Below are 20,928 nucleotides of genomic sequence, written 5' to 3'. Positions count from 1 at the left end.
GGGTATTAATGACCACAGGGTTCTCCTCCTCATCTTCAGCTATGAGACTGATGCCGCTTTGAGCAGTAAGTCACCTCACCTACCGTTTCAGGAATAAATCAGCATTAACTCGTGCCGGGTTTTTAATTTACTTAAAAGTGCGTTTCATTCATCGGTGAATTCATTAATTGAATCAGGGCAAGGTACTTCCAGACGACGACTCTGCTATGGTAATACCGCTGTCATTGCTACATTTTTGTAAATTAAAGAGGAAGAAAAGAGAGTCCATGCAAAGGTCACATTGAACAGATAGATTTCTTGGGGTCGACTGGTCTCTTCTTCTACTCATCACAGTTGAGCAAACTGCTGGACTCCATCGCCGTCTTGCTCTTGATGCAGATTAACTTGGGTGTTGATGCTGGTGTTATTCAGTGAAGGCCACCCCGCAGACACACTGTCCTGCCAGAATCCTTCTGGTGCTTTTCCCTCCTCTGCGTCCTTCTCCATAGCGCTCACCTGTTCGACCACTGACGACACCGTTTTCGTGCTCCTCCCCCTCCAGCTGTGACAATAGGAGAGACTGATGCTGCCACGGTTGCCTGGAAGAAAGAAGGGGACGGTTTACATATGCTAGTGAGGCACACAGAGACCTTGAGGATAACAGGTCTGTAGCAGGACATTCCCCAGTCACAGCTGTCATGGTTTACTGGAGCACACTCACTGAGACAGGCCAGTGGACAGTCACCTGTTGAACGATCAAGCAACAGGAAGACCTCGTCCACACTTCCATTCCTTACCGTATAAACAGCTGTCATCCCTTCCTCTTCCTCTTCTTTTGCCCTCGTTTCTTCCTCCGCCACAGAACATGTAGTACACATCCTCCCGGAACTCCTTATTCATGACCTGGTATATGACTGGGTTGATCATACAGTGAGACTTGGCAAAAATGGCAGGTATTACTGTAACCTCAGGGGGTAAACCAGACACATAGTGATGACCATGGCTCCCTGATCCTGAACTGTGAGCAGTCTTGCTGCTATCTGCAGAGCTCCAGTTGAAGAAAGCAGGGAGGTTGAGGAAGTCTGTAATTCCTGTCGATGTTTCTGCCAGTGCTCCCAATCCTGCCTGAGCTTTGGCCTCCTGTATCCCTTCATCCACTCCATGCTCATCCCGCAAGACAAGCGCAGAGTAGAGAGACACAATGGCATATGGCGTCCAGGCTAAGAGGAAGGTAGAGCAAACGACAGCTGCAATCTAAGGGAGGACAGAGATGGAGAAGGACACAGGAGACATGCAGAGTGATGAGAAACCATGGGATGTGCTGTGCACTGAGTGTAATGCAGGACGTGCTTTTCAGGGATTGATATGGAGAGTGGATTTGGTACCTTTGTGAGTCGCAGATCTTTGTTGGACTGAGTGACAGCAGAGGATGGAATTGCTGCCAGAGAGCGACCAGAGCGATGCACCTGAGACCATGGCGACAATCAAGACACAGGGTCAGCGATTCAACATGATTTTCTCAGAGACCATTCATATCAACAGGCATTGACACAAGAATTACTTTAATCGTGCTGCTATGATATTTTAGTTAGAATTTATAAATGTATATTATAAAATGTAATTGTACACTACAATTTTAGTTGATGTATTTAAAAAGGCTTTCAAATTTTATTTTCTGAACATGTACACACACACATTGTCCGAAGCCACTTGACACACCCAGGACGGGATGCCAGTCCGTCGCAAGGCACCCCAAGCGGGACTCAAACCCCAGACCCACTGGAGAGCAGGACCTTGTCAAACCCGCCGTGCTGCTGTGCCCCTTTCTGACCATATAGTTTAAAACAATTTTTAAAGAAACTAATTTTTTTCCCTAATCTGAAATAATCTGGAAAAAAATTAAGTGTAACTACATTTTAGTGTACACTACAGTAGTTGCTGAGTAATACATTTTTGAAAATGTTCAGTTCTTTTTGAATCACCCTTTATATTGCAGGTGTGGTCCATCCCTTGGGGGTTTGCATTATAGTTATATTTGTAGAATTGTGTAATACAGTGAGACACACCTGAGGATGTTCAGATTAAAAATGTATAAATGCATGAATAGATGTATTGTACCACATTAAACACGTTCAGCCACAACTACATTGGACAAGTGGTTGTTGATAATGGATGGATGGATTATACATATTTAACTCCAATTAGCAACTTTCTAGTTTTGAAATGGGAATTACCGTACGAGTTCAGATTAATTTCAGTCCTACTTAAATTTGAGTTCTAATGCTGATGTAATTTGTATACTGTACAATAACTAAGGACGGGGCGGCACAGTGGTGCAGCAGGTAGTGTTTGTATGTTACGATGCCTGTGCTGGTTGGGTGTAAGAGACTGCACCATGTTCTCCCTTTGTTTGTGTGTGTTTCTTCTGGGTGATCTAGTGTCGTCCCACAGTCCGAAGACATGCTTTTCAGGTTGATTACTGATTCTAAATTGTCTGTAGTGTGTGTGATAGACCTGTGTCCAGAGGTAGGCTTATCCATGATGTGACCTGGCCAGCCTAGCACCCTGTGCTTCTGGAATAGACTCCAGAATGCCGAGACCCCAGCTTGGACAAGCAGATAATGACAGTGACAGTGACTGTGAGAAGTAAGAACTAGGTGACAGTGAGTATTTTTCTTACTTATACAACCTCTCTATGTAACCTTTGTCTCCTTCCTCGTTTTAATCTGCATAAATATCTCACTGTTGATTCCCCCAGCCTCTCTTACCGTCAGCAGGATGGCCACATACGAAGCTATAATAATGAGAGTGGGAAGTGCAAAGCACAGGGCCAGTATCAGGCTGATGTACAATCTGTCACTGACAGAGGACTTCAGTCCCCACCTTGGAAGGAAACAGGAGAAGGTTCGTGAGACATTGTGTAGTGCACTTACACGCTGAAACAGGGAGAAAGACACAGGGCAAGAAACAGAAAAACGGCCAGTCAGGAGGTACCAGTGAAAGAAGCCAGTACCAGTTTATCGTACAGCTGGTCCCAAAAGGCTCTGGTCCATAACTTCCAAATCCTAACACGGGAAGAGTCGCCCAGACTATGGTGTAGAGCCAAACCAAGCCAACAGCCATTGCCATGTGCCTTCTCTCTATCCACTGACCTGAAGGAGAGAAAAAAAATCCCTTATATAACATAGCAGGCAAAATACATTAATGAACAAGGGCAAGAGAGGTGGCTGATCACACAGGGACAGGTGAGGCCTGGCCAAGGAATTTTGCACAGTCACCAGGCGCTGCTGGTACGGACAAGCAGGACAGGAAGTGCTTTCATCTAAACGAGGGCTTGTGCCCCGACGTTTTACTTCCATTCCTAAAAAAAATACTTTTACATCGATTCATGTTCCGCAATCATCAGAATGTATGAATCATTGAAATCTGATCAGCCTAGGCTAGTATAATAATTATGAGGGTGAACTGCTCTCTTTTGATGCCAGGGATGTTGGCGTCACACCTTAATGCAGATACATTTTTGACCTGTGGACACATGACAGTACCTTTTGGAGTTGACCAGCAATGCAGTATGTGGAAAAAAAGATTATTAGAGGAATTTTATAAAATGAGGCAGATTATTCTGTTATTCTTGCACAGCTGAAGAGATATACCTTGCACGATCAAACTAGAGCAAGCAGACTATCAAGTGCTACTACATACCATCCAAATCCACCTACATTTACTCATTTGGCTGATGCTTTTCTGAAAGGAACTTACAATAATTTACCCATTTATAAATAACTGATGCATTGGAGTTGTGCTGCTGGCGAAGATTATTGAAAATACCATGGATTACCAGAAGAATAAATAAATCAGTGTTAGAAGAGATACAACCAAAATGTTCCTTAGAGGTGATGATGAGACTCAGACTCTCATTCATTGTCAGAAAAGACCAATGAGTTGAAAAGGACATCATGTTTGGTAAAGTCGAGGATCAACGATAAAGAGGTAGACCTTCGGTGCAATGGGTTGATACAACTGCCCCCGCAATGAATGCAAATGCTGGAAGGATCAGGCATCCGGTGCAAGATCAGGCAACATTTCGCTCTGTTACACATAGGGTCACCATGAGTCATAAACAACTTGATAGTAACTAACCCATTTATACAGCATGGTAATTTCATTTAGCATAAGTAACTCATTAAACAGTACTACAGGATTTGAACCAAGAACATGTGGAGCCAAATGCAGCACTTTTAACCACTATGCTACCAGTTACTTGTGAAGGACAAGGGGGAAAGAAGATGGATGGATGGATGGATGGATGGATGGATGGATGGATGGATGGATGGATGGATGGATGGATGGATGGATGGATGGATGGATGGATGGATGGATGGATGGATGGATGGATGGATGGATGGATGGATGGACGGACGGACGGACGGACGGACGGACGGACGGACGGACGGACGGACGGACGGACGGACGGACGGACGGACGGACGGACGGACGGACGGACGGACGGACGGACGGACGGACGGACCGTTACCACCTAGCCACAGACAACCCAAAAGGTATTTCTAATGTGTCCTGACATACAGACCCACAGGTATCACTGAGGCTTTGCACAGTGAATAAAACAGAGCCAAACCACCCAATCTAATAAGGTCACTTCACTGCCCGAGAGGAAAAGCAATCAAAAGGTTTGCAACGCACCGGGGGGTGCGAAGATTAACACACCTTATGAGGAAGGAAGAAGAAGAAACCTCAGGAGACACCTCCAAGTTAAAGCAGGTGGAGAGTCGTGGTAAATAAAAGGACCAGAGGATGTCAACAAAGCTGACACGAAGGAGTTCAGCCCTGACTGTGGATTTTTAAACGACTAATAAAAAGTGATGGATGGGAGATCATGAAAGCGCTGTTTAAACCGCACTTGCACCACACAGCCGAAATGCACGCGCTGAGCAGACGGTGAATAAGAGGAACTTTTTCAAGAAGCAGTGAAACGGCATCACAGTGGTGAGGGGAAGAGCTAAATGGTGCAATGTTCTTTCGACCTGCAACAGCTCCGTCTGCTGGCAGTTTCCAGTGACAGTGTTGAAAAATGCTCGGCGTATTAAAACGCTCATCCGTTTTTGTCGCACTCTAGTAAAATCGTGACCCCCAATGTACCAGACAAGTCTAATGCGCCCACCTAAGAGGGATACATATGGGATAGCTGGTAGTGTAGTGGTTAGTGTTACTGCCTCTGGATCCAAAGGTTGGAGGTGTGATTCTGCCCCGCCCCCCCCCATCCAGCTACAGTACCCTTCTACAACATATTTACAATGAATTGTTATAGTAAAATTATCCAGCTGTATAAACAAGTAAGGGGGTGTGGTTGACACAGTGAGCTTGGCCAGATCCTGCTTTCTGGTGGGTCTGGGGTTCTAGTCCCACTTGGGGTGCTTTGCAATGGACTGGTGTCCTGTCTTGGGGGGTGTGTCCCCTCCAGCCTTGTGCCCTGTGTTTCTGGGTTAGGCTCTGGTTTGCCGCAACCCCACTTGAGACAAGCGGTTTCAGTCAATGTGTGTGTGTATAAACAAGTAAATAACTTGCTTTGGAGAAAAGCATCAGCCGAGTGAGTAAATGTATGTGTGTAAATCTCTCCACTGAGACCTACTGTAAATTTTTTTCTTTGTTACCCAATAGCTGAGAAGGGCATTGTAGGGACGCAACAGGTAGCATTTGAATATGTGTGTGTGTGTGTGTGTGTGGGGTTACCTAGCGATGCACTGGCGTCCTATCCAGGGTGTGCCCTGGCAGTGTGTGTTCCCTGCCCCTTCGAGATGGGTTCTGGAGAACTGTGACCCCAATCTAGTCCAGCGATTAACGAAACGGAGTGAGGGAGAAAATCTGACAAGCTGTTACACTGCCAGCTTTTTCCTGTATCTCATTTAAACAGACACTGTTGATTATGGGGAAAAATACCGACACTAAATGTTAGGTATACCAGCATCTCAGAAAAAGGTCGCATCGCCCAGTGCTGGGAGGTGGATCACAGCACGCACTAAGGAGGGGGTCTTCACTGCTCCCATGACAGTGTGGGTGTTTCGTTTCAAAGGGGAGACAAAAGGAACTGGGTAATTAGCCATGACTACACTGAGAGAACGAATGGAAAAATCATATTTTCAATGTTCTGCTTCTCATTGATCCGGGGAACATGTAGCCCATCAATTAATACTTTAATACAAGACAAAAATAAACACGTCGAAACTTCAAAAAACGGTCATCCTTTGTGGAAAAAAAATTACCAGTTGTCAAATAGAATGAGATTTGCAGTCAGTTGAACACAGGGAATAATAATAATAATAATAATAATAATAATAATAAGTAATGCAAAGCTTGTCAAGTGTGACACACTGACAAAGTATCCCAAAATGTGTGGGCTATTGAGTAGGGTATTTTAGATTCCGAAACCAGTAAAATAGAAGCAGAGCCACCTTGGAGCAGCAGGACAAGAAAAGCAGCTTGAAGGCCTGAAAATATCAGTAGAAATCTGGCAAGAAAAAAAAGGCTCCTTAAATAGCAGGTAAAACTACGGTAAGAGGGCTGTGCATGCAAGTGATGCACGTGACCCACCTGCACTGTTGTGTGCGCCGATTCGAAAACTGCTTCGAAAAGCTTGAGTCCGTCCCCTCGATTTGTTCACAGTCAGATGGTGCTAAAAATATTGCTCCTCAAAAATACACTTTTTCGTACTTTTTAGCTGGAAGATCAAAGATCGCCGACGCCGTTGTCATGTCTGTGAACATCTGTCTTACTGTAGAAAACATGAATATCATTTAAGGTGGCACGCTGGCGAGTGCCGCCTCTTCACGGTGCCCCAGCTGTTTGGGCGTAGATCGTGCCTGTGTGGGATTCTGCTGGGTACTCTGGTTTCCTCCCACAGTCCAAGGACATGCAGTTCAGGTGGACTGGTGATGCTAAATTGCCCGAAGTGTGTGAATAGGTGAATGTGTGGCTGCTCTGTGAAAGACTGGTGTCCTGTCCCCCCTCCCCAGCCCTCAACCCAGTGATTCCAGGATAGGCTCCAGACCCCAGTGACCATGATCAGGACAGGCGGTAATTGAAAATGGATGGATGGATAATATTAATACTGGATGCCCCTTTCCCTTTGAACTTTTCAAACTGAGACAATAATGGCAAACAGTTAATAGATGAAATAAAAATCTCGCTGGTTCCCCGACTGTAATGTGCAGTTTACATATGGCCTGTTCGCCGCTTTCAGGTTACTGCGCAAAACATAAACGGCAGAGCTGTCACATTTGGTGTAACAGGTCTCATATTCTCATTTCATTTTTTGTGATAAACTTCACTTTGAGCTGAAACTGAACAAATGCCTGGCTGAAAACACACACACCTTTGACTGTGTCCATCTGAGTACAGATTTCTACACACACACACACAGCGGCTGAAGCCGCTTGTCCCAAGTGGGGTCAGGGCAAACCGGAGCCTAACCCAGCAGCGCAGGGCGCAAGGCTGGCGGGGGAGGGGACACACCCAGGACGGGACGCCAGTCCATCGAAAGGCACCCCAAGCGGGACTCGAACCCCAGACCCCCCCAGAGAGCAGGACCCGGCCAAACCCGCTGCACCACCATGCCCCCTACAGACTTCTAGTCTGTTGTAAATAAAAAGACAATATACATAAAATGCATTTGAGAAAGAAAAATCACAAACACATAGAAACGGAATTTAGATTCAGAAAGGGTGAATGTGTAGCAATTGTGAGTGGAAGATGATGCCTGGGCTGAGCTGTATTCCTCCCAACCCACGCGCACATAGACATGCACAGGAGGTCTCACCGTATCTCAAACTGCAAATCTTCAGACACCGATCGAGGGAGATGAGACTCGTGGTGATAAGGGAGCCGATCCCGAACACAAAGCCTTGCACCCCGTACCATATGCAGCCGGACTCCCCAAACTGCCAGGCGTGGGACACGCTGAGGGAGGGAAAACACCACGATTTTTGCTATAAAAACGCAGAATAAACACACTGCCCTCTAGCTCTACCAGGTGCCACCAGTCCAGGTGTGGAGCCCATGAAACAGTTTAAGAGAAAAGCTTCAGAAAGATCTTACTGCACTATAGGACAGTGCTGCCTCTAATTCATTAGGCACTCTGAGTGTAACACACACACAAACACACACTGTCCGAAGCCGCTTGTCCCATACGGGGTCGCGGTGAACCGGAGCCTAACCCGGCAACTCAGGGCGTAAGGCCGGAGGGGGAGGGGACACACCCAGGGCGGGATGCCAGTCCATCGCAAGGCACCCCAAGCTGGGCTTGAAACCCAGACCTGCCAGAGAGCAGGACCCGGTCAAACCTGCTGCGCCACCTCGCCCCCCCCGTGCGTAATAAATTATTGTAATTTGGCACAAGACTGATGCGCCATGACAATGAAGTCAAACTATCCGACGCGGTATGAATGGTAGGTGTGTAAAAACACAGCGAAACATACGCCGGCCTGGTAGGCGCAGGCATCGGCCGGGCAATTTACACCGAGTGTCTGTTAGGTACAGCTTTAGATGATCGGGTGCGGAAGGCTTCCTGCGCGCTCAGCGTTTTGCCACGGGCGCGCAGATTACACCGAGACACGGGTCCAGCTGGTGCTTTGGCACGACTTCCAGAGAACGTCCACCTGGAGTAAATGAGGAACGGAGCACCCAGCAGGCTGTATCCAAAGTCGCAGATCGCCAGGTTAACAGTCATCAGCTCGGGGGGCCTCATCTTGCTCCTCTTGCGGCTGAAGACCAGGAGAACGATCCCGTTGCCCGCCACCGACAGAGAACCTGCGGGCGACATAGGCGTCTGCTCTACGTGCAAAACACAAAGTCCACACGCAGCGCTTTCATGGGCACCGGGACTGACGGGGACGTCGAATGTCCCTCGGATCATATTGACGCTCCATGTGCCGGTTCATCTCGCTCTCCCAGTCGATATCCATGCGCATTCATCTCATTTCTCGTCCCCTTTTTCCACGTGACCCCTAACCGCGTCGTGCCAAGTTAAGATCTTGGCGGTCGAAGCAGATTCAATCAGAGCGAGAGCAAATAGTGGAATTTTGTTAAGATTACATGATAGAAATTAGGCGGCTTTATAAACATTCGCACGCTGAGAGCAGGTCGACGGGACGTTTTTACACGTTTTTGGCGTCGTGTGTTAGCGTGGGCATATTTCGCAGCTGCTTTGCATGACAGAGAACAGCAAACGTGTTCCAGTAGGTGTAACTACACGACATGCGCATGCAAAAAAAAAATCGGGCGGCAAAGCAGGTGTGCAAAAGCACAGCTGGAAAGAGAAGAGCGATTTGGCGAACCTGCAAATTCCCAAGATAATTTATCAAACCTGCAATATTCCAGACAATCGGATATAAGGCAAACCAAATACCACGGTATAACAGATGGCACGAGGGCACATGATTAAGGGAAAAATTTAAAAAAAAGCAAATATTGTTCTGGACCGAACATTCCAAGGTCTTGACCTTTTAAAAAAAAAAATATATATATATATATATTTTGTGGATTGCTCTTGGTGTACAGGGACAGTTGATCCAGAGGAACGTTGCATTTGGCAGCAATCATGTCAATACAAGAACTATTACTGATTTCATACGATGTTAAATCAGTTATACGTATGTTTTCGGAAGTTAATTAAAAATAAAAAATGCTGACTCGACTCACCGGAGATGATGAGGAAGACGGCCACGGCCACGTCGGCAGCGGGGGGGAGGTGGGACAGGAAGGCAGGAGGGATGGCGGACGGGGCCGCCGGAGAGCCCCCGTGCGAAACGTTCGCTCCTGCAGACATGGACTCGCGGAACGTGACGGCGGCCAACGGGATCTCGCTTCTCGTTCCCCGATCGCACTCCTCTCTAGGTTTTCTGCGCCGGCATCACGACAGCGGCCTAAGCCAAAGCACACTTGTGTCTTAATCCACGATTGAAAGGAATCCACCAAGGAAAGAAGAAGAGGGCAGGGATGCGACTTACCGTCCACACGTCCACACGACGCTCCTACTTCTATCTAGGAGCCAGTCCCTGCACAACTGCTCTCTTTCTGTCCCCCCGCTCGTTTTTTCGGTCTTTTTCCAAGAAGAGCGCATCAACTTTACTGCTGCCAATCTGACTGTGAAATGATCACCAAATGCATTAAGCTTCGAGTCTTTTTGACCTCTTCATCACTCCGCTTCTCCCCACCCCGCTCCTCCCTGCCCCCCATGCTGGTGTGTTACTAAAAGTGCCTGCTGGGATTTGTAACCGTCTGAACGCAGGTCTATTATGTCACATAAGCAAGAAACAAAGCAGATCGAGAGGCAACATGTGAAGTAACGGTAGACTCGAATGTCCGTAACAGTCAGAACTATGGTTTCCTGTGGATTATTTTCTTGTTGTCCAGCAAGATTATTTGCCCAGTCTCTTCTGCAGGGATTAATCTTTTATTCTGACTGCATATTTGGACTAATGCTGCTGCCATGCGGTGCACGTTAATGAAACATTCACTGACCAAAAGGACCAATAGTCAGAACACAAGAGAAGCTCAAGGGGTGTGTGCGCTGACACACCATAGTAGAAATTAGGTATTTATTCCTGCTTTTCAGATGTCAAATTTGATCACTAGTGTTTGCCAACACCCATGTTTACGTTCCTTCAGTCATGAAACCAATGGATCTCCTAATGCAAGGAATGTAGTCATGCTCAGTTGTCAAAAAACCTTCCGTGAATCTATTCTAACCTGAAACATATGAATTTGCATGTAACAATGTCATGTACATTAATCTGCAACCCAGCTATTCCGGAGCCCATCCCAGGTGATAGAAAGTGGATGTTTGGTAAGGTTCTGACCTACATTTGCACATTATCTTATTGTACTGAAAACACCTCCCTACATCAGTGTTAATATGTTCACTACCATCAAGACAGACACTGGATTATGCACCTAACCACTTTCCTGCTCAAAGTCAATAATGTCAATAGGTATTTAACACATTACAGAATATAATGGCTCACTTGTCAAATTGTGTTACTCATGCAGCTTTGCCCATGCAATGGGGGGGGGGGGGAACTGTAGGATTAATTCAGAGATGCCAGTTAAAAGAGCACTGAAGACAGTCAGATAAGTGACAAAAGCAGCCTGAGGCTTATGCTACACCACCAGCTTGGATTTAGTTGAATGTGATACTTGACAGCACACTTGTGAAGAGTGATTCTCACTTCCACTTCCCATTTAACCTCTGAGCCCTTGACGCAGCCCAGGAAACCTCAAGTCCAGTCAACTTATTGACAAGCTTTATACTTGAAAACTGCTGTTCAGACTAGTGCTGTAAGTCACATCTGCACAAGCAAGAAATGAGCAAAACTAAATTTGAACAGGACAAGGGCCCCCAGTAAGACCTACAACCACCCAAAGTCAAGGACAAACTGGAACTTAAATCTCACGAACAAGAACTTTATTCTTGAAGTTACAGCAAGTGAACATATTCATGGACTGCATTTCAAATTGGGCTCACACTGAAGAGCAGACACTTCTGTACAAAAATTGGTCTTCATTTTGATGGTTTTATAGGCCACTAGGTGAGTTGTCTAGTTGGAGGGGAAAGCTGTCAGCTTCACTCCTTTGATGCCATATGAGCCATGAGGTCAACAACACGGTTGCTGTAACCAAACTCGTTGTCATACCTACAAAGACAGGAATTGGTAAAAAAAGGGTAGTATCAGATTCATAACTGCTTTCAAAGTAACTCAGACATCACTGCAACCATTTTTTGTGAGAGCATTACCATGTGACCAGTTTGACAAAGTGGTCATTGAGTGCAATTCCAGCACTAGCATCAAAGATGGAGGAATGGCTGTCACCATTGAAGTCTGTAGACACCACCTGTAATGAAAAGTCCAGGTCAGACAAGTGCTGCTACTTTCAGCTATTCTTACTGTGTGCTCCTTGTCATTGTCATCTCACACACCTGGTCCTCTGTGTATCCCAGAATGCCCTTCAAGGGTCCCTCAGCTGCTGTTTTGACAACCTTCTTGATGTCATCATACTTAGCCTTGGAGAGAGAAGGAGGAGGATCTTTAGGACACCAAAATAGGAAGCTTGAAACAGGCATTGCTAACACGGTGAAAACTTACTGGCTTCTCCAGTCGGACTGTCAGGTCAACCACAGACACATTGGGGGTAGGGACACGGAAGGCCATACCTGTCAGCTTTCTGAGAGATATTTTACATGCATGAACACTGCATTTCAAGCACTTGTCATAATCATATTTCTTCCACAATATTTAATTCAAAAGCAACTCAAACACTACTTGCTAAGCCTTATGACAAAGGCAGCAGCTGCCTTGACTTCTAAGTCTCAGCATTACCAGCACTGCCTTTAGCACAGCAGTGGGACTGACCCGTTCAGCTCAGGAATAACCTTTCCCACAGCCTTAGCTGCCCCAGTTGAGGCAGGGATGATGTTCTGGCCGGCGCCACGGCCATCTCTCCACAGCTTGCCAGAGGGGCCATCTACAGTCTTCTGGGTGGCCGTGATGGCATGCACTGTGCTCTACATGACAATGGTACAGTAAGAACATAAGCTTAATTTCACCCCACATGTCAACTGCTAGTACTACAAAGAGCTCAGTTTGGTATGACCCTTACCATAAGTCCCTCAATTATGGTAAAGTTGTCATTAATGACCTTTGCCAATGGGGCCAGGCAGTTGGTTGTGCAGGAGGCATTGCTGTTAAGAAAAAGATGTTGCAACTTCATAAGATTAAAGGAAACACTCATGCTCAACTGACATTTAAAATACTGTTGAACACAGTTCAACTATGCATCTACACCCACCTGACCACCTTGAGGGATTTGTCATATTTGTCATGATTGACACCCATCACAAACATGGGGGCATCAGCACTAGGAGCTGAAATGATGACCCTCTTTGCACCTCCCTTAAGGTGGGTCTACAGGAGACAAATAGTCAGTACTTGTGTGGGCAGGCTTTCTCATTCAAACAACTGTAATGGCACTTACAGAGGCCTTCTCTGTGGTCGTGAAGACACCCGTGGACTCAACAACATATTCAGCACCCGCTTCACCCCACTTGATGTTAGCAGGGTCCCTCCTAAAATGGAAATAAAAAGGCTTAAGCATCACTTTGAGGCATCAGCAAAACTAACAAGAGCTGGAGATGAACTCACTCATGGAACACTGTGATAGTATGGCCAGCAACGTGAAGCTTGCCGCCTTCAGCCTTCACGTCACCATGGAAACGTCCGTGAGTGGAGTCATACTTAAACATGTAAACCTATGGGTGGGGGGGGTGATAGAAGCATTTAAACACTGACAAGTCATCAACACTAGTAAGACATATCAAACCATCAATGCTCACCATGTAGTCCAAGTCAATGAAGGGGTCATTAATAGCCACAATCTGGACCTTTCCAGAGTGGAAAGCAGCACGAGTGACAAGACGACCAATGCGGCCAAACCTGAAAACAAGTCATCACTGTTAAAAATGATGAATGACTGATTACTATGCATTATGACTTTGATATTTTATTCCAGAAGTTGTCCATACATTCCTGTTAGGAGCACTTTAAAGCTATACTGAAGTGCTTATGCACAGAATCACAACCCTTTCCAAACGGACACCGAAGCACAAATGCCCATTCCAAGGCCCAGCCACCAGGGGGCACAAGTTAGCACTGTAGGTGACACCTGATAGGGCTGAACTCTCAACATGAAGGTAAAACGTCCACTAAGAGAAACTTCCTTGTGGCAAGGTCTTTCAGCATACTGCAGATTGTCAGGATCAGCAGGTGAATTCCTGTTTCAAACATTTGCAGTCACGCATTTTAATGCAGCTCACCAATTTCAAGGGAAGCCAACACAAATTGTCAAAAGCATGTGAACAGCTAGACACAAACACCAGTAAATTCTACGAGAAGCACAGCAACGAGTGTAAAGTTCAGCTGCACCAGTCTGAAGCGATGCCGTCAGCAAAGCAGGCAAACTGTTTTTGAAAGTTACTGTTTAACAAAAGCCGCCATCCTGATACGTGAATGAGGGGTGGGGGCTGAACTTCAGACTAGACTAGATAAACTGCACTAGTACCACGATGGACAACTCAGCAGCTGAACAGTATGTGCATAACATGACTGTTGTCCCAAGCCAACAGGAATGCAAAGAACTGGAAACATAACACACCCAAAATTTCTTCATTAAGCAAGAGTGAAAATACAGGCCATTGTGCAGCTTTATTCATTTAGTCAAAGTTCAACAGCTAAAAAAAAATTAAAGCAAGCAGTGAAGGGGCACAAGAACACCTATTAGACACAGCTGCTGGTCTTATATAGACCCATATAGTTCAACAAATGAGTTGTAATACAGCAAAAGCTTAAGTTCTTCTGTGGCCTTTTTTTTTTTTTTTTTTTTTTTTAAAAGCTGCACCTTTGCCAGTGAGATTCTTTAGGGGTTGCCTACTGTAAATGCCAGCAGAAGGTCAACTTGAAAGGTTGTTTGTTAAAATTAGCAAGAGGAAAAGAAATGTGATCGCACTGGAGTGATGACAAGCAGTCTAATTAAAGACATGGAGAGAAGAACCCAGACGCACAAGTCAGCGCAGCAACCCTCCTGGTGGAACTGCTGGAGCACTCGAGCATTCGGCTCTTTTTTCGGAACTCACCTGTAACTTTTGGTAAGGTCGCGGCTAGCCAGTTGGAAACCCTTCATAAAGGGTAAGTCTCAAAGTTTATATTCGGCAACAGCAACACCGCGGTTACAAACTACTTACCCGTTAACTCCAACTTTCACCATTTTGCCTGATTTGGTCTAGTTCTCTGAAAAGAAAAGGGTAGGTTTTCTTAGTTAACTAGTCACCTCACAGCAGTTTATTTCTCACAAAGCAACATGCACACCTCGCCAGTGAAGAGATGCCAAGGACCCACTGTATCTGAGAAGAGGTTCTGTGTTACTTATGGAATTTGACACGGCATCTATTCCAGGCAGCAGCTCGCAGCAGAGTCACAGCGTTTGGTTTGCGAAGTTAAAAAAAAAATGAGTTTAGCCAAGAGCACAAATGGGAGCCAAATTGGGCCAATCAATGCTCCCGAAAGGGCACCGCGACTGAACCCTGCCAGAACTTACTCAGATCGCTCACGACTAACAGGGTAAAACGGGCAACTGCTCGGTTACAGAGCAGCAAATGCAAACTTTGAAAGCTGGCCAAAGCAGGGTCACGACGAAGTGATAGAGCACGCAAGCGCGGACACGCGCCTCAGCAGGCTACAGTACACGCGCCCGGCACGAGCAGGTGTGACACGACAACAGGGCGAAGAAGCTCGTCGCCTCCTCCTCCCTCCCGCGCCACTACACCGAGTTCTCACGACACATTTTCTGCCATTAAATTAAATACAGCCCATGTTTGACGGAGCAATACAGTTTGCCAGAATATTAAAGTGCAAAGCTTATACGTGAAAATGAGGAAGGAAAAAAAAAAAAAAAAAAAAAAAAAAAAAAAAAAAAAAAAAAGGAAAACCCGTTAAGTAAATTCTGCACCGTACAGTACTCAACACAAAAGTTTATGTAACTGCACCGACCAAGTTATGACACGGCAGGCATTATTGGTAAAACATGCAAATAATAAAAATAAAAATAAAAAAAAAAGCCTTAACAGGAAGGAAAAAAAAAATACAGGATTAAAAGTAGTTAAATGTCTGACGTCAACGAAGCTGCTCAGCAACTCCTATGCCACCGCTTTACCGTTCGCAAGGCGTCCGTGCTCCGATGGCGCGAGTCGGGACGAACGACGGCGCGCGTGTTATTTATGAGCGCGGCGGCTCTAGGCCACGCCCCCGCGCACAAGCAGACGCGTTGCCACGCCTCCCTCAGAATGTCAAGGTCGTAAAAGTCTCGACGGCGACGCTCGAGATGGACGTGCGCGGGATGTTTTGCCAGCATGGTTAGAAGTGTTAGCCAAATTACTGCAGAATGATTTTAGTTTTGACTGAACCGAAACGTAATTAATAATTCCACTTTATCAACTCTGAACACTGACCTTATTATTTGGTCCAGTATAACAAGTTTTTCCGCGAACGCCTTGTCTTTATAATTATAGTAATAAAAAAAGACAGCTTCAGAGCTTGAACACTTCTAATATATTTTAAGTGTTTTCCTTGTTTTAATATCAACTGAACACTGTACACGGGGCACATTGTAATTCAAAGTGGTTAAACAACATTTATGTTTATTCTCAGTGGATTTTTGAGTGTGTCTGCAGTGCTGAGCTCCCCAGAGGTGTTGTTGAATGGAGCTTTGATTTGTTCTCATTAGATCCCATCTTCTCCTGGGCATTATTTATTGTTATTATTTCACCTCTGAAGACAGTGTCCAGGCCAGCCTGATGGATTTCTGGTTCAACTCCAGCTAGGTGCCATGTAATACCCTTGCACAAGTCAGTTGTTGCAGTTCTGTTTACCTTTAAACAAGAGTTCTTCTCAACAGGTTGCCTTGCAGCAATTAATAAAGCCAAAAGTATAGACAGACCAGAAACATTTACCTGACACTTCTCCTCCAAAGCAACTTAGAATTATTTACTTATTTATACAGCTGAGTAATTTTTTACTTCCGCAATTTTAGGCTGAGTACCTTTCTCAAGAGTACTACAGCTGGGGGGTGAGATTCAAACCCGCAACCTTTGAGTCCAAAGGTAGTAACACCAACCACTACATTACCAACAGCTCGGTGTCATTTCTCTAGTGACAACAATACAGAGGAGTGTTAGAAGGCAGCAATCAGCAGAAGAAAAAACTTGTAATGGCAGTACAGTAGGAAAGAAACTCTCTAGGTTTAATCCCTCAGCTAATAAAATCCAAAGTTCTAGAGGGGCTGTGCAATATTACCTTTCATTAAGACGGTTCTCCTAAATAGCTTCAACAGAAAACATTCAGCTGTGGAAATGGGTAAAATCATGAGCCACCTCAAATAAACAAGTCATCAAACAATGGAAGGATAATCTTCAAAATGACTTATTGATCAGGAACTTAGGATGTGAGGCCCCTCCGCTCACTGACTGCTATTAAAAGAGAAAGTGTTTGTAAAATACATTCTCCTTCGGCTTCGTAATGATAAAACTGGTGGCATGTTAAAAATCCCAAGCGAATACATACATTCTACAGCAGGAGGCCTGAATGATATGGAACAACTTTATAACCTGAGGCAAACTGTATATAACAGAGAAAGCTATGGGTTATGTGTTGGGTTAAAAAAGAGATACAGCCTGACCTTCTCATAAGGGGTGGGCCCAGATGGCAAGAGGGATCAGATCTCCTTCTTTCTGGGAGTGACATTTAATGGAAAGACCACGACCCTTCCCCTTTCACCTTCTCTCCTTCCCGAGCTCCCTCTCACCGCGGTCACACATGTACGTACGCTGCTGTTCAACCAACGGCCAAGACATCGACTCCGCTGTAGCACATCCGTACAACAGGTTCCGTAGTAAAAACGGTCTATTTGCACATGGATCCAGTTTAACTATCTTGCAATATGCATTATACACTGTAGTTCATTCATGTTTTAGCTGTATTTATTGTACAAGGGGAAACGATAAAAGCACTGCATGCGTATTAGTGTATCTGAGATGCTCATTGTTGTACCTGTCTCTCTTACACCTCAATATTTCCCAAACCATCTCCCTCTACTCATTCTCTAGATCTAATTCCTAAACGGAGAGAGGTCAAGTAAAGGTCAAACTAAAAGTAACTTGGGCGACCTTTCAAGTAATATGCAGTGACTGGCTACTGCTGCTGCCTATATTTCTTGAATCTATCCTTAGGACATGTAACAGAGCTACAGAGCTGCCGAATCAGGTTCGACTCCTGAATCTGCTGCATTATTCCTCGTTCTGTGTGATAATGCTGCTAAGGGTGCGGTGCTTTCTCGTGCAACTTTCTGCCTCCTGGTCTCTGAGCACTGACTTATATTTGGTTTAAAGTTTCTGTAATTGAATAATAATATGATAACAACCCTGATGGCACAGTGAATAGCACCGCCACCTCACAGTGTCTGAGATGTTCGGAGGAGCTTGCGTCTTCTCCCTGCGCTTGCACAGATTTCCTCCAGGTGCTCTGCTTCCCTCCCACAATCTAAAGACATGCTGTTCAAGTAGATGGGTGATGCTAAATTGCCCGTAGTGTGTGAATGGGTGTGTGTGCGTGTGTGGCTACCCTGCAACGGACTGGTGTCCTGTCCAGGATGTACCTGCAGCCTTGTGTCCAGTGATTGCGGGATAGGCACCGGACCCCTGTGACCCCGAAAAGGACAATGAAAATTGTCCATCACAACCTGATGGTGACTTGAGAATGGCTGACACTTTGCAGTAAATGATAGAAGAATATATAAACCACCATAACTTATATTTTCAACATCAAACAACAGAAGCATTTTTTTTTTTTACATCTGTAGAATCAGTAACATGAGTATAAACTTCTTCATTGTCTGCTTGCATTAAATGGATCAGACACGTCTTTATTTGACATCCTTATGTAGACAGGGTAGTAAAATCCAGATCAGAAATCATAGAAGTAATAAGTAAACATTGGGTGTTTTCAGAAAAAGGAAAATAAAAAGTGGAATTTTTCCACCTGACTAAATATAGATATTCAACTTTGATAATGATATAACAGGAAATGGAACTTAATGATGCAACAGTGTTATACATTTATTTCTCAAATAGAAACGTTTATAAATATTGATTTAACTGCTTCTCATATCTGAACAAATACTGCTAAATTGTATGAAGATACTTTGCTGGTAACAGTCCCGTATAAACCTAATGGTTCAAGAAGTAATTTCAAAAGCAACGGAAATGGCTTCGCATAAAATGTTTTCAAAGTAATAAGGCAGGTTTTTGCAATTTCAGACAAATTTTAATTCAAAGGAATTGAACTGATGACAAATATTCAAGCTTAAAAAGAAATGACCTTTTAGAAAACGCCTAAAAGACCAAATGAGTTATTGAATTGAGCAGAATCACACACCATTACATTTCCTTCTTGTACTATAGTTATTCTTGAGTCCATAAACAATGGCTACAAATACATTTATGGTCCAAACAAGTTCAATGACTTTTGTATTAACATTTATTCAGTGTAACTAAAACAAAAACAAAACTAAAAAGGAAATTAAATCACATGGAAGTCTTCTTCAGCCTCCCCTTCGAAAAGGGCAGTTTTATGGAATGTATCTTTGTTTAAAACCATAAAGAGAAAACAGCAATACAAAAATCTGTCATTTTTTTGTGAAGTCAAGGTGACAGAAAAAAAATAAATTCTCTTGGACGGAACAATAATTTAGGAAAGATTAAATAAAGGAAAATCAGTTAAGCAAAAAATAAAAATACAGGCAAAAACATTACAACTTCACAGCTAGCAATAACCACTGGGTTACATAATACAGGTACTTCAGCAATTATTAGTGGTACTTTTACATGAGCTCATGACACAAACATTGACTTTTTTTTTCTTGTAACCTTGATTTATGGAAACTGCACCAGCAGGACACCTAGCCAGAATGCTTTCCTTATTGTTTCAGAACAGACCACATATAATGATGGCACAGACTACGGGCTGCCAACATGTTTGGCCATGTAGAATATAGTCTTATTGATACTCCCAAAGACAGACACTCACCTCGGGCAATTACTAGCAGCCAAGGCCACTCAGGGACCCAATGCGGTCCAGTTTCAGGCCAAAGCAGCCGCGGTTCCAACCCCTCTTTGCCCTATCGGTCAAACCCCTTTTCTGACTTGCCACAGCTCCTCTAAGGAGACGAAGCCAAGCGTTACCATTTTCAGCAGGAATATCGATCCATTTGGGGTACTCGGCAACCTTTAGCCCTGAGCTGAAGGGTTGTGGCTCCTCCAGCGGACTGCCCACTAGATTTTCAAGGTCGTCAAGGGTCAGGAGGTCATTGTAGTGTTCCAAAAGCTGTTCAACAAACTGGTGGTTGGTAAGGAGATTTGAAGAAGGAGAAACAAAACAAAAAACAAAAAACAAACAACCAGTAATGACATTCTTACCGTTACATTACATTTGCAGAAAATTTACACTAATACTGCACTAACACAAGCGTTTTTACTTCTACGGGCAACACAGATAATGCTTTGGGAATAAATGTGGATTACATGTGCAGGCATTCATACGTTCTATATCAGATCAATATGCTTATGCCATAGAAGTCCTCATGTGCTTCATTAGTTTCGATGGGTTTCTCTACATGCCTGCATTGCTTCGCTGGGGGTCCGAAGTGCACGGGTCTCTGCGAGCTGCACGGGAAGCACCAGGAGCATAGCGGCAAATACGAGTGCCGAGTACATGGTGGGGCAGAGATCGTGGAGCAGACAGGAACTGGAGCTGTCCTGGAAATCGACAACAAAAAACAACATAGCATAGACATACATGCCACATCAATCTTTATCAACCAATTTAAACAACTGTAGTAACGTACATAATTTCTTCTTATGTTCCCATTAAAAATAAAAAATATTCCTAGAATTTGTTGACCCCTGCACTGCACTGATCTGAAATCGCTGTAAGTGACAGTCAAAATTAAATGGAAAAAGTGCTGCAAAAAGTGCCTTATTCTCCAGCGCACATCGCGGGCGTCGCAATTTTCTTCTCAAGTGCATCAGTTACTCAAAGTCTGTCTATAAGCATCAGTGCGACGAGTCACCTTTCCCTCCTTAAACTTCAGTGTCTTCAGTGGCCAGATACCTGTAAACCTGGAGGCAGCGATGGAAGTACTCACCTTTCCTCGTCTTTCTTCCCCTGAGAATCTTCTTTCTGGCAGCTGTTGTCTCTGTGTCTCACAGGCTCTGTTCCATCCCTCCCTCCCCTCCTCTCCTCTCTTTCTCTCTCTCTCTCTCTCTCTCTCTCTCTC

General features: G+C 44.7%; 3 protein-coding genes across 6 annotated transcripts; all 3 read right to left on the bottom strand.

The window, feature by feature from the left end:
• Positions 1-305: 305 nt before the first annotated feature.
• Positions 306-11,364, bottom strand: opn9 (opsin 9). 3 transcript variants are annotated; one of them, XM_018737341.2, is made up of 9 exons: positions 9,999-11,364; positions 9,691-9,914; positions 8,649-8,799; positions 7,811-7,950; positions 2,993-3,131; positions 2,748-2,862; positions 1,365-1,445; positions 777-1,233; positions 306-578 (listed from the first exon to the last, which is right to left on the bottom strand). In XM_018737341.2, the coding sequence occupies exons 2-9, from the start codon at positions 9,815-9,817 to the stop codon at positions 328-330; spliced, it is 1,461 nt and encodes a 486-aa protein (XP_018592857.2). In that variant the 5' UTR covers positions 9,818-9,914; positions 9,999-11,364; the 3' UTR covers positions 306-327. The 3 variants fall into 3 exon arrangements, with proteins under 3 accessions (XP_018592857.2, XP_018592867.2, XP_018592877.2); XM_018737351.2 differs by lacking the exon at positions 9,999-11,364 and having other exon boundaries at positions 9,691-9,991; XM_018737361.2 differs by lacking the exons at positions 7,811-7,950; positions 8,649-8,799.
• Positions 11,365-11,438: 74 nt separating this feature from the next.
• Positions 11,439-15,806, bottom strand: gapdh (glyceraldehyde-3-phosphate dehydrogenase). Its single transcript, XM_018737374.2, has 12 exons — positions 15,754-15,806; positions 14,786-14,831; positions 13,382-13,481; positions 13,191-13,297; positions 13,024-13,114; positions 12,838-12,953; positions 12,649-12,730; positions 12,402-12,553; positions 12,135-12,213; positions 11,969-12,052; positions 11,786-11,883; positions 11,439-11,684 (listed from the first exon to the last, which is right to left on the bottom strand). The coding sequence occupies exons 2-12, from the start codon at positions 14,806-14,808 to the stop codon at positions 11,615-11,617; spliced, it is 1,002 nt and encodes a 333-aa protein (XP_018592890.2). The 5' UTR covers positions 14,809-14,831; positions 15,754-15,806; the 3' UTR covers positions 11,439-11,614.
• A 3,089-nt stretch (positions 15,807-18,895) lies between these two features.
• On the bottom strand, positions 18,896-20,906 carry nppcl (natriuretic peptide C-like). Of its 2 annotated transcripts, none has more exons than XM_029260200.1 (3): positions 20,797-20,906; positions 20,270-20,407; positions 18,896-19,988 (listed from the first exon to the last, which is right to left on the bottom strand). In XM_029260200.1, the coding sequence occupies exons 2-3, from the start codon at positions 20,363-20,365 to the stop codon at positions 19,692-19,694; spliced, it is 393 nt and encodes a 130-aa protein (XP_029116033.1). In that variant the 5' UTR covers positions 20,366-20,407; positions 20,797-20,906; the 3' UTR covers positions 18,896-19,691. The 2 variants fall into 2 exon arrangements, with proteins under 2 accessions (XP_029116033.1, XP_018592172.1); XM_018736656.2 differs by lacking the exon at positions 20,797-20,906 and adding an exon at positions 20,722-20,787.
• Between the last annotated feature and the right edge of the window lie 22 nt (positions 20,907-20,928).

The sequence above is a fragment of the Scleropages formosus genome, chromosome 18, assembly GCF_900964775.1.
Source record: "Scleropages formosus chromosome 18, fSclFor1.1, whole genome shotgun sequence".
Taxonomy (NCBI): Eukaryota; Metazoa; Chordata; class Actinopteri; order Osteoglossiformes; family Osteoglossidae; genus Scleropages; species Scleropages formosus.
The sequence above is the reverse complement of the archived record's forward strand: the minus strand, read 5'-3'. Positions and strand labels throughout refer to the sequence as shown.

What these genes read in the sequence shown, in the direction of transcription:
- nppcl (XM_029260200.1), bottom strand. Translation starts at nt 20,365, where the DNA reads ATGTACTCGGCACTCGTATTTGCCGCTATGCTCCTGGTGCTTCCCGTG. An exon ending in CCCCCAGCGAAGCAATGCAG is followed by an intron (nt 19,989 to 20,269) that starts GCATGTAGAGAA and finishes ACCAACCACCAG; the next exon opens with TTTGTTGAACAGCTTTTGGA.
- opn9 (XM_018737341.2), bottom strand. Translation starts at nt 9,817, where the DNA reads ATGTCTGCAGGAGCGAACGTTTCGCACGGGGGCTCTCCGGCGGCCCCG. An exon ending in CGTCTTCCTCATCATCTCCG is followed by an intron (nt 8,800 to 9,690) that starts GTGAGTCGAGTC and finishes TGTCGCCCGCAG; the next exon opens with GTTCTCTGTCGGTGGCGGGC. An exon ending in ATGTGGCCATCCTGCTGACG is followed by an intron (nt 1,446 to 2,747) that starts GTAAGAGAGGCT and finishes CCATGGTCTCAG; the next exon opens with GTGCATCGCTCTGGTCGCTC.
- gapdh (XM_018737374.2), bottom strand. Translation starts at nt 14,808, where the DNA reads ATGGTGAAAGTTGGAGTTAACGG. An exon ending in ACTATCACAGTGTTCCATGA is followed by an intron (nt 13,115 to 13,190) that starts GTGAGTTCATCT and finishes TTTCCATTTTAG; the next exon opens with GAGGGACCCTGCTAACATCA. An exon ending in GTTATTCCTGAGCTGAACGG is followed by an intron (nt 12,214 to 12,401) that starts GTCAGTCCCACT and finishes AATATCTCTCAG; the next exon opens with AAAGCTGACAGGTATGGCCT.